This window comes from Staurois parvus, unplaced genomic scaffold, assembly GCF_062004578.1.
Source record: "Staurois parvus isolate SC_StPar_1 unplaced genomic scaffold, SC_StPar_1.0 ptg000942l, whole genome shotgun sequence".
Classification (NCBI taxonomy): Eukaryota; Metazoa; Chordata; class Amphibia; order Anura; family Ranidae; genus Staurois; species Staurois parvus.
Window position 1 is genome coordinate 288,856 of NW_028318738.1, and position 12,714 is coordinate 301,569.

At 46.9% G+C, this 12,714-nt stretch overlaps 1 protein-coding gene across 1 annotated transcript in view; it reads right to left on the reverse strand.

Moving 5' to 3' along the window:
• The window catches only part of LOC149441814 (uncharacterized), a 91,168-nt gene extending 88,169 nt beyond the window's left edge, over positions 1 to 2,999 (reverse strand). Inside the window, exon 1 of the mRNA XM_089656859.1 lies at positions 1,010 to 2,999. Within this exon, the coding sequence (XP_089512985.1) occupies positions 1,010 to 2,238 (1,229 nt within the window). The 5' untranslated portion in view covers positions 2,239 to 2,999. The remainder of the gene's footprint in view (positions 1 to 1,009) is intronic.
• Positions 3,000 to 12,714: the final 9,715 nt, after the last annotated feature.

Below are 12,714 nucleotides of genomic sequence, written 5' to 3' on the forward strand. Positions count from 1 at the left end.
GGATATTTGCTGGTTGAATGATCTCCATTGATTTAAAATGGAAAATACCACATGTGCCACTAGATGGAGAGTATTGATAAAAAACGTAGCGCCATCTAAAGGCCAAATGTGGTATTTTCCATATTAAATCAATGACTGGTTGAATATTGTTGGTTTATTGGACTTTTGTCCTTCTATGTCTGATGTACTCATACCTGCAGGAGTATGATCTCAGGGATTAGTATGACACCGTGCCTGAAGAAAGAATCTAACTACCTAAAGAAAATGTGTTGGACAAACGTGATGATCATTCATCCGCCATGACAAATTCTGGCCGTACTTTAACACAGTGATTTCTTATGATCATCAGCTCCATCTAGTGACCAAAATGGGGGATTTTTCCTGAAATTAACTCAGAGTAAAAATAAAATACTACATTCTGGCCACTAGATGGAATAAATCAGAGTATGAAATTATTATTATACAGGATTTATGGCGCCAACAGTCTGCTTAGCGCTGTACAATATAACAGGAGACAATACAACAACAATACAGATCAATACAAGAGGGATAGGAGGGCCCTGATCCTCAGAGCTTACAATCAAAAAGATAAAATACATCCAATATTCATCACAGCTGGGTGAATGCCGGTCACATCTGTACAATTAAATATTTTTTAAAAATAGAATGCAAAATCTCCCACCACAAAATATACTCAGCCAATGACAGGGCAGGACTCCATTTTTATTCTTCTCCTGCTATCAATGGCCAACCCGGTCCCACACTTCATCCATGTCTTTGGGGACCTCTGATCTCCTTATGAACTGTTTCTTCCATGATGAAGATCAGCCATGGAGTATATCTGAGGTGTATATCAGGGTGTGCTTCTTCCCCACATGAGAGCTGGGATGTCCAGCAACATTCATCTAGAAGACATTTCCCGCACTCAAGGCACTAATACACCTCCAGGGTTGTGTGGGACCCCTGATGTACAGGAAGACAGGACTTCAGTGAGGAACATTTCCCTCACTCATGTCCGGAACGCGGCTTCTTCCCCGTGTGAGATCTCTGATGTCCAGAAAGATAGGACTTCTGTGAAAAACATTTCCCGCACTCAGGACAGGAATACGGTTTCTCCCCTGTGTGCAATTTCCGATGTTTGTAAAGATCAGACTTCTGTAAAAAACTTTTCCCGCACTCAGGACAGGAATATGGCTTTTCCCCTGTGTGAGACCTCTGATGTCTGTAAAGATTGGACTTGTCTGAAAAACATTTCCCACACTCAGGACAGGAATACGGCTTCTCTCCCGAGTGAGATCTCTGATGTGTGTCAAGATGGGACTTAAATGAAAAACATTTCCCACACTCAGAACAGGAAAGTGGCTTCTCCCCTTTGTGAGATCGCTGATGTGTGTAAAAATCTGAAGTGTCTAAAAAACATTTCTTGCACTTAGGACAGGAATACGGCTTCTCAACCGTGTGATATCTCTGATGTCTGTTCAGACTGGACTTCCATGAAAAACATTTCCCGCACTCAGGACAGGAATATGGCTTTTCTCCTGTGTGAGATCTCTGATGTTTGTGATAAAAGGACTTGTCTGAAAAACATTTCCCGCACTCGGGACAGGAGTATGGTTTTTCCCCCTTGTGAATCCTTTCATGTGTGACAAGATCTGATTTTACTACAAAACATTTCCCGCACACAGAACAGGAATACGGCTTCTCCCCCTTGTGAAACCTCTGATGTCTGTAAAGTTGGAACTTCCTTAAAAAACATTTCCCACAGTCAGGACAGGAGTGCGGTTTTTCCCCCGTGTGACGCCTTTGATGGGTGACAACATCTGATTTTAGTACAAAACATTTCCCACACTCAGAACAGGAATATGGCTTCTCACCTGTGTGAAACCTCTGATGTCTGTAAAGTTGGGACTTCCTTAAAAAACATTTCCCGCACTCAGGACAGGAATACGGCTTCTCCCCTGTGTGAGATCTTATATGGACATTAAGACCATATTTAGAACGGAAACCTTTCCCACACTCAGTACAGGAGAAGCTCTTCCCTGTTGGAAGGCCGGCCCGGTCCCGCATAGTCTGAGGTTCCTCAGGATACGAGGAATCCGATGGTCCATCTACACTGGGTGGGGCCGGATGGACATTGGAGGGAGGCGGGTTTTCTCCTAGAATATACTGTATGATGTCCTCATCTTCTACTTTCCAGTCTGGAGACAAAGTGAGACAATCCTCGGAGGTTTTCCTCATCTCCCGGCCATGGACTAAAATACAAAGACAAAGAGGATTACTAGACAGAAGCTGATTGGTTTCCCCAAACAGGACTCCGCCCACATCAGGCAGCTTGGTCTAGATGGGTGACTTCCATCACGACTTTGTACACAACTTCCCGGAAACATGATGCTACTTCAAAGCAAACATCGAAGGGATTATAAAGTCCCAAGCACATTCCATTCACACCCGAGCATAGCCGAAATGTAAGTTCCCACTGTGACAGACCCAACCGGGACATGGGCTTTTGGAGGGGACTACAGGCTAGCCTCTTGCCTACTGACCATGGCCCTGGTGTCTGAGGGGGCTTTATTCTTTGGTGTGTGCCTGGGGGGACCTTTGGAGTAGCTTACTTGGGACTCAAGTCCATATCTCCCCAAAACACACAGACTCTGAGAACTGGAGGACCAAGATACAGATTTGGGGTCCCTGTCCCCAAACTAGAATTGATTGTTTTCAATCCCCCTCCTTCCTAGACTCAGAGACTCTAAGAAGATGTTGATATAATCAGTAAAACAACCTGATGCTGAGGACTCTTGCTGGAATCTGTTTATTAAGGTGTGATGTGTCTTTCTCCCATTGTGTGCCTCCTAGGTGTGCATTGTTAATGGAGTCACCTATTGTTTCTCTGTTGGGAAGTCCTTCTGGAGGTGCCTACATGAAAGGATTAGACTGATGTCAGCTTCACCTCGTTATCTAACCAGTGTGGGATGTTTATCCTGATGGAGGTCCTTCTGGAGGTGCCTACGTGATAGGATTAGACCGATGTCAGCTTCACCTCGTTATCTAACCAGTGTGGGATGTTTATCCTGATGGAGGTCCTTCTGGAGGTGCCTACGTGATAGGATTAGACCGATGTCAGCTTCACCTCGTTATCTAACCAGTGTGGGATGTTTATCCTGATGGAGGTCCTTCTGGAGGTGCCTACATGATAGGATTAGACCGATGTCAGCTTCACCTCGTTATCTAACCAGTGTGGGATGTTTATCCTGATGGAGGTCCTTCTGGAGGTGCCTACGTGATAGGATTAGACCAATGTCAGCTTCACCTCGTTATCTAACCAGTGTGGGATGTTTATCCTGATGGAGGTCCTTCTGGAGGTGCCTACATGATAGGATTAGACCGATGTCAGCTTCACCTGGTTATCTAACCAGTGTGGGATGTTTATCCTGATGGAGGTCCTTCTGGAGGTGCCTACGTGATAGGATTAGACCGATGTCAGCTTCACCTCGTTATCTAACCAGTGTGGGATGTTTATCCTGATGGAGGTCCTTCTGGAGGTGCCTACATGATAGGATTAGACCGATGTCAGCTTCACCTCGTTATCTAACCAGCGTGGGATGTTTACCCTGATGGAGGTCCTTCTGGAGGTGCCTACGTGATAGGATTAGACCAATGTCAGCTTCACCTCGTTATCTAACCAGCGTGGGATGTTTATCCGGATTGAGGTCCTTCTGGAGGTGCCTACATGATAGGATTAGACCGATGTCAGCTTCACCTCGTTATCTAACCAGTGTGGGATGTTTATCCTGATGGAGGTCCTTCTGGAGGTGCCTACATGATAGGATTAGACCGATGTCAGCTTCACCTCGTTATCTAACCAGTGTGGGATGTTTATCCTGATGGAGGTCCTTCTGGAGGTGCCTACATGACAGGATTAGACAGATGTCAGCCTCACCTCGTTATCTAACCAGTGTGGGATGTTTATCCTAATGGAGGTCCTTCTGGAGGTGCCTACATGATAGGATTAGACCGATGTCAGCTTCACCTCGTTATCTAACCAGTGTGGGATGTTTATCCTGATGGAGGTCCTTCTGGAGGTGCCTACGTGATAGGATTAGACCGATGTCAGCTTCACCTCGTTATCTAACCAGTGTGGGATGTTTATCCTGATGGAGGTCCTTCTGGAGGTGCCTACATGATAGGATTAGACCGATGTCAGCTTCACCTCGTTATCTAACCAGTGTGGGATGTTTATCCTGATGGGTAATATTTGTTGGCACTGCCCCTATTTCTGGAGTGCATAAAAACTGTATTTCTGTTCAGTAAAGTCGTTCTTGTTTGACATCTAAGCTAGTCTCGTCTAGTCTTGGGTGCAATGCCCGGCTACAATACCTTGGGCCTGTGTCCTGGAGGTGAGGAAGCAGTTCTATAATGGAATCACCTATTCGGGGTGATAGGCATTCCGTCACATTTAGTGACAAGCAGTGGGATGTTTCCTGCAGTCTGGGACATCCAAACCACCACTGGGATCTGAGGTCCGGTTAGCAGAAGAGGAGAGGTATGGACACCAGCCGCCATGGAAGAGGAATACGTAAGGAGGGTGCAAGAGATGCGGATGCAGCACAAAGGACCAGTGCCAGTGAAGGTCCTGCAGGGATGGGATGACTCTGTCCACTGGCAGCTGTGGAAGGAAGAGCTAGACTGAGAGCAGCACTGCCAAGGTAAGTCTCCTCTCCATCCAGGACAGGTACTGGTCGCAGTATGAAGTGCGGGTGCTGTTATTGGGTGAACAGCTGCACAAGGAGTGGACAGTTGGGTTAAGAAGGCTGGTCCAAGCAGAAATGCTGCTGAACGAGAGCTTCAGAGCCTTCCGCTGGCATGTAGCCCAGGGGTGCCCTCGGACAGAAGACAACAGCCTGATGGAAGGCTTTGGCTATGATGGCTTGGGGCTGTTGTACTGGAGGCTGTCACAGGATCCTGACTTCAGGAATGATCTGGAATGGCATTTGGAGGAAATCATGGATTGCAGGGACTAGATGCTGAACATCTCAGAAGTGCGCTGGGCACAGGAAGATATGGAGTTTCTAGGCCTTCAGGAATGGGAGCTGGAACAAGAATATAAAAGACTACTCAACAAAGCTCATCAGTATGGCCAGCACCCATGGATGGGATGGATTATGAGTTACCCACCGAAGTGCTGCAAGCCGGTGCCCTGGATTTTCAGCAATCCCAGAGACTGAGGATTTATTAGACTTTTCTGCTAAGGAGGAACAACCCAGATTACACATAAAAAACACACAAAAAAATAAATGGGAATATGTGTTTATGCTACATTCAGGTGAGAATGGGATATACTAGGGAGAAAGTTTTTAGAAAGCAAGGATGACCAGGGAGAAGAGGTCAGGGTTAAAAAAAAAAAAAAACACATCATGCTTCAGAAGTAGCAGAAAATGTGCTGCAATTAAGAAAAACATACAACGTACTGGTGACTTTACATTGAAGTCTATGGGAGTTGTGCTGCATAAGAATCAGGGCAGCACAGTGGCTCAGTGGTTAGCACTTCTGCCTGGCAGTACTAGGGTCGCCGGTTCAAATCCCAACCATGGCACCACCTGCCTGGAGTTTACATGTTCTCCCTGTGCCTGCGTGGGTTTCTTCCGGGTACTCCGGTTTCCTCCCACACTCCAAAGACATGCTGGTAGGTTAATTGGCTCCTGTCTAAATTGTTCCTTAGTATGTGTATGTAAGAATGTAAGTTAGGGACCATAGATTGTACACCCCTTGAGGGTTTTGGACCGATGTGAATGTAAAGCGCTGCGTAAATTGATGGCGCTATATAAAGTACCTGAAATAAATAAAATAATATAAAATTGCAGTGACTCATGGCACAACCAAGAAAACTAGGAAATGGCTCCTCTGACCTCCTACCAGGTCATTTCTTTATTCATGGACCTTAGTCAGAGAGTGAGGAAACAACCAGAACTGTCTTTTATAGGAGGGACAGTGATGAGGGGATTATAGGACGAGGGTCCCCACCCCCTCTATCACTCATCGCCATCTTCCCAACACAAGAAGTACTGCACTTCCTTATTTAGTCCATGATTTAGTCATGATGAACAGCGGGGCTGAGCCCCACCAGAGGTCAGAGAGTGAGGATGAGGGGAGAACAACCAAGATGAAGACTGGACTGATCCTGAAGACCACCATCATTGGGGTATTGACTCCTCCCTCATTATCACTTTCTGTTTAAGGGTCCAAAGTTGGAGGATGTTATCACATTATTATCACCATGTAAAAGTCTGTGCTCCAATCACATCATCCGATATAAAATGTCCGGCTGGGAGGAAATGGGTGTAAAATAATGTATTGTACAGCTTTTTGTATAGGATACAAATATTAGGGTAGTACAGTATATAGTGCAGGGGTCAGGAGTATGTAATGTGCAATATAAATTATACAGTGTAAGGGTCAGACTGCACTCTGGGGTCTTGACTTGGGTCTGAGACTATACAGTCATATCCCTCCACCCAGAACAGCCAGCAGACCACAGAGCAAGGAACCCTGGGACATTGCTCTCTCAGTAAACTTGCTAGACCCACTAATGGGGAAGCAGATACAAGACACACACCCCAGGTGCCTAGGTCTAGTAACATTTATGGTGAAAATCAACATTTTGCTGCCAGCTGAACCCCAGAACCTCCATAAATCCAGTCTAGATACATAAATTGTGTCTGCAGCACAGAGAAGGAAGATTATCCGAGAGAAATCCAGGAATACAGGACGGGGAACACAGCTCAGGAAAGTGACCAGGGGATTACAAGCTGATATCACCCAGTCCCCGCCCTACTCTGGACCAATCAGTGAGCAGTATGGGTGGAGGAATGGATTTAGTGTTCATGACCCACCTGTGCTGATCTCTGTAGGAGTGTCCTCCTCTATAAATGTCCCCGTTATTCCATCCTCCTCCATAGACTGCTGATCATCCCTCACATACGCCTCTTCTTCTTCTGCTTTCACCTCAAATTCTATATTTATCAGATCTTCACTCTAAATCAAGAGAAAGATCAGCAATAACATCTGTAAAATATAAGCTTTAATATTGTAACATCACTTAAAACTTTCATATCATCTATAAAATATAATAATTCACAGAAAATATCAACACATCACCTTTACAAGTCCATGTTCTAGATTCTCCATCCCACCAACCTTGCAATGGGGAGGGATGGTGTGACCTTCCTGTGTGGAATCCCGGGAATACAGAGGACGGGGACATCTCTCTGGGGGGTTCCTGGTATTAGGTGGCTCCATCATATCCTTGTGTCCTTCTGAAAACTCCTCCATCACTCCATACTCCTCATCCTCCTCTTTATACTCTTCTTTAACATCAATATTATCATCCCCGAGGATTCCACTCTGAAAGATATAATAAAACATTCATTGTAACAAACATGCTGTGTATAAATCACAACTACCAATAATTGTCATCATCTACCTGATGATGGTGAGGGATGGTGTGACCTTCCTGTGTGGAATCCCGGGAATACAGAGGACGGGGACATCTCTCTGGTGGGTTCCCATGACTGGATCCATCTGTAGGAAACACACACACTGACTGAATCCATTGTTTCTATGTGTTTATCAGATGATGGGGGATCTAGGTGGATCCTCCGTACTGCTCTCTCCTTTACAATAAAGTCTCCTCTTACCCGGTGATGTGAGGGGCGGCTGATTGTCCATCATGACGTCCTTGTAGAGATCCTTGTGTCCTTCTAAATACTCCCACTCCTCCATGGAGAAATAGACAGTGACACCCTGACACCTTATAGGAACCTGACACACACAATGATACAGTCACCATCCAGACACATCCCTTGTCTGTTACTGGAGAATGTCCCAGAATTCCCGGCACCGCTCACCTCTCCTGTCAGCAGCTCAGTGATCTCTCTGGTGACTTCTAGAATCTTCTTCTTCTTTCTCTCTTCTATCAGGGAGGGAGGTGGAGGCAATGTGATGTCATATGATCTCCAGACTTCACAGGAGGAAAACTCTACATCTGAACACAAATAGTCACATCAAATGATATTCCCAGAATCCTCCTCACCTCTCCATTCAGGTCTCCATTTATTATAGCCCCACTTCAGGCTGAGGTATAATTTCCCCCCACAGGACCCCCACACTACGCAGGGTATAGGCTTGTTGCAGCATTCTGATGTCATTACATACAACGCAGGACCAACAGTCCCACTTTACATGTGAGGATACCAAGGGGCCCCACATCCTAAGAGCATCAGAAAAAAGCCAGATGGAGGGACATTGGGGGGAGGAGTTGTGAGGTCAGTGTGATGTCATAGGATTCTCTGACTCTGGATGGAGGGACATTGGGAGGAGGAGCTGTGGGGTCAGTGTGATGTCATAGGATACCCTGACTCTGGATGGGGGGACATTGGGAGGAGGAGCTGTGGGGTCAGTGTGATGTCACAGGATTCTGACTCTGGATGGGGGGACATTGGGAGGAGGAGCTGTGGGGTCAGTGTGATGTCACAGGATTCCCTGACTCTGGATGGAGGGACATTGGGGGGAGGAGCTGTGGGGTCAGTGTGATGTCACAGGATTCTCTGACTCCGGATGGAGGGACATTGGGGGGAGGAGCTGTGAGGTCAGTGTGATGTCACAGGATTCCCTGACTCCGGATGGAGGGACATTGGGAGGAGGAGCTGTGAGGTCAGTGTGATGTCACAGGATTCCCTGACTCCGGATGGAGGGACATTGGGAGGAGGAGCTGTGAGGTCAGTGTGATGTCATAGGATTCTCTGACTCCAGATGGAGGGACATTGGGAGGAGCTGTGAGGTCAGTGTGATGTCATAGGGTTTTCCATCCCCCACCATTAATAAAAGTGGTATAATCCTTTGATATAGACTGATGAGGTAAGAAAGTGATTGGTGGGAAAGGTGACACAGCTCCACAATGATGAGAATGTTCCGGCCCCGGAAGTGGGGGAATGTTCTGCCCCTGAAGGGGTTAATCTGGGTTCCCACACTATATATGTGTGTATCATCATCTGCTGGAGATAAAAGACGTCACAGTGACTATGGAGGAAGAGGACAGACGTGACTATGGAGGAAGAGGATGGACATGACTATGGAGGAAGAGGACGGACGTGACTATGGAGGAAGAGGACGGACGTGACTATGGAGGAAGAGGATGGACATGACGGGGGGGTTACTGGGTGTAAATACAACATAACATCTAGATTGTAAGCTCCAAGGAGCAGGGCCCTCAATCCCCTCATGTTTTGCATTGTATTGTTGTTGTTCTGTCACATGTTCTTTCCCCCTTTGTAATGTACAGCGCTGAGCGAACTACTGGCGCTTTATAAATACTGTATAATAATAATAATAATTACCTCCTCTGCTGCCACTTCCAGTCACGTCTCCTCTCTACTTCCTGTCTGTACCTGACATTACTTCCTGTCTATGTCTGACATCACTTCCTGTCTGGGTAGAAGTGAGATCCCCACCTTGTGGCGCTCAGAGGAACTGAACCATCTGGTAGTGTGGCCCCGGCCTTGTGCTGGGTGTGTATGGACTGTAGATCCTTGTGTAGGGGAGGAAATGACTCCTATCTGTGACTGCTGTAACCTGCTGACTGGCATCTCCTTTGAATTCTGACACTTGCACTGGATACACACAAGGCAGTCAGGGATTTCAGCCCCTCCCTTCTCCTCTCAGACTGTAATACAGAGAGAGCCAATCAGAAGAGGTATTAAAGGAGCCAATGACAGGGACTTTCTCAAGCAGGAGGTGCAGCTGCAAAGCATTGTGGAATATGCAGTCCTGAACAGAAATGGCCTGATAGGCTGATATGAGGGATGGAACTACAGAGACCAGCATGCTTAGTGAGAGCAGAGTGAAGGACTCCATCTTGTTTTTCCTGAGGGGAGGCAGTCTGCATGTGGCAGGAGACAGTCTGGACCTGGCAGAGAAGTGCTCAGGGTCAGTTCACTCCATGTTTAGGTATCTGCATCAGTCAGGGAACATCCAACCTGAGAGATGTGGCCTACAGTACAGTGCCTACACCGACAGTGTGAAGGGCTCATCGTGAGGTGACCACAGGAGCCGGTCATTTCCAGGACCATGGTTTGGGCCTTAGTCCCAGGATCTGGTGAGAGGGATTTTGCCCCCTGGCAGATGACAGGAACACGGCACACAGAGACATGACACTTCTCCCATACTCACCAGGCACTGGGTTGTGTAGATGGTCCTGCTATACAGACACAGTGTTTGCTTTGCTATACAAATCCTGCCACGGGATTACAATGATACTTTACCATAGGAGTGTAAGTGCACCAATGAAAGTGTCTCGCTGAAGACCCCAACATTCATCCTGTTACCAAGAGACTGAAGTTACTGGTGCCATACGGGCACGCGCATGCGTATTCAGGCCTCTATATTGCATGGTGTGGGAGGGAATAGCTCTACCCTGGAAAGTAGCTATGAAGCATCAGTTGGGCGCAGTGTTTGCCTATTGGGCTTGTGGTGTCGGGGGTTAGAAGGGAGAAGTCTGACACCACAGAGTCATCCTTCTGCTCTCCTCCTGCTTGGACATCATAGAGCTGAGTTTATGTAAAGGGGTTTAGACCCACATTGAGGGCGCCATGTAAGTGTTTCCTCTGCTCTTGGGGTTATTCACGGTTGGAATCCCCTGAAAGCAGCCTGAGTGTAAAAGTGAGTTATATTGCTTCCGGTCTCAGGATTTGCTGTTCTCTGGATTCACCGAACGTATACCTGTTGTTCATGTTTATTACTTCCCATAGAGGTCTTACAGTAAAGCTGATCTCTGTGTTTATTATACCGTGTGTGCTTTTCATTGGTCCTTGTACTTCACTATTGTCAGGGGTGTCAGTTGGGGCTGAGACAGTTCTTGGGGTTGGGAGGCAGAGTGGTGGAGTGAACAAACTTACCCCCTTTGGGGGATCACTACACTTATAGAGGGGTCACCTCCACTCCCACCAAGGGGGACAGAAATATATGACTGCCTAGTCCAGCCTTCCTCAGCCAGGGGTCCTCCAAAGTTTTCTCGGGGTTCCTTCAGCAATGAACAATTCCTGTGTGAATTTGTCAGATTACAAGTCCCCATTATCTGGGTAAGGGGGTGTCAATCATCGCACGTCGCTGACATTTACAGATCTAGAGAAGAGTTTTAAATTGCCAACAAATTACGTTTCCCTCCCAGATTCCTTTTTACACTCAGCCGATGCGGGGCCGCTGCATTTTTCAAAGTCCTACTTGTCACATTTTTAGTGCAGGTTTGGTGTGGTAAAAAAAAGCCACACAAAAAACGCACCTCCCCATTGAAATCAATGGAAAACATGGCAAACCACATCAAAAATGCACCTGCCTTGTGTTTTTGGTGCAGTTTGTGAGTCACATGCATTGCCTGTACTTGTTGAGGGGTCAAAGAACAGCCTCATTCACTTCAATGGGTCACATTCAGCAGGAGATACACCCATCAAAAGTGACATCTTGGGGATAATTCCTGCTGTGACTGCGAAGACAACCATCACTACTGGGATATGTGTAGATGCTGCCCACTGCCTCTGCAGATATAGGGGGCAGTAAAAGTTCAGCTCAACTGTGAGGTCTAACAATATAAAGGAAAACTCTGCTTCAAAACTAAATAGGTGTGGGGTTCCCCTTTAATATCCATACCAGACCCTCATCCAGCATTAGGAGAAGTATGAAGATGAAGGGGAACTCCACTTAAAAATGAACTAATGATAACACGGTGTTATCTTATTGACAAATGGTGGGTCCCCCATATACCCCAGTAATGGTTGGCTCCCCCGAACTCCATTGTAATGGTGTTTTCCCCCACACACCCCAGCAATGGTGCCCCCCCCGCGCACACACCCTGGTAATGGTGAGCCCTCCCGCACACACCCAGGTTATGGTGGATTCCTCCATACACATAAGTAATGGTAGGTCCCCCTGCATATCCCAGCAATGGGGGTTTTCCCCACAAACCCTGGTAAAGGTAGGTCCCCCCACACACCTATGCCATGGGCCCATTAGCACACCTAGGATTGACACGGGGTGATGCCAGTTAGAGGGGTGGGAGATTAGTGAACATTCTGTCCTGGATCCCCCCTTCCTTTCATTGAACATTTACTCCTGGATTTCCACTTCCCATGGTGAACATTCACTCCTGGATTTCTCCCTCCTGGAGTGAGCATTCGTTCATGGATATCACCTTCCTTCAGTGAATGTTCACTCCTGGATCCCCCTTCCTTCAGTTAACATTGACTGGTGGATATCAGAGGATGGGGAGATGTCAGAGGTCCATCAGCTTCATCAGATGACAGGGGAGTCATCAGAGGTCCATCAGATTCATCAGATGACAGGAGAGACATCAGAAGTCCATCAGCTTCATCTGAGAATGGGGAGAGATCAAAATGTCCATCAGCTTCATTGTAGAACAAGGGAGACATCAGAGGTCCATCAGCTTCATCAGATGACAGGAGAGACATTATAGGTCAATCAGCTTCATCTGAGAACAGGGGAGATATCAAAATGTCCATCAGCTTCATTGTAGAACAAGGGAGACATCAGAGGTCCATCAGCTTTATCAGAGGACAGGGGAGTCATCAGAGGTCCATCAGCTTTATCAGAGGACAGGGGAGTCATCAGAGGTCTATCAGCTTCATCAGAGGACAGGGGAGTCATCAGAGG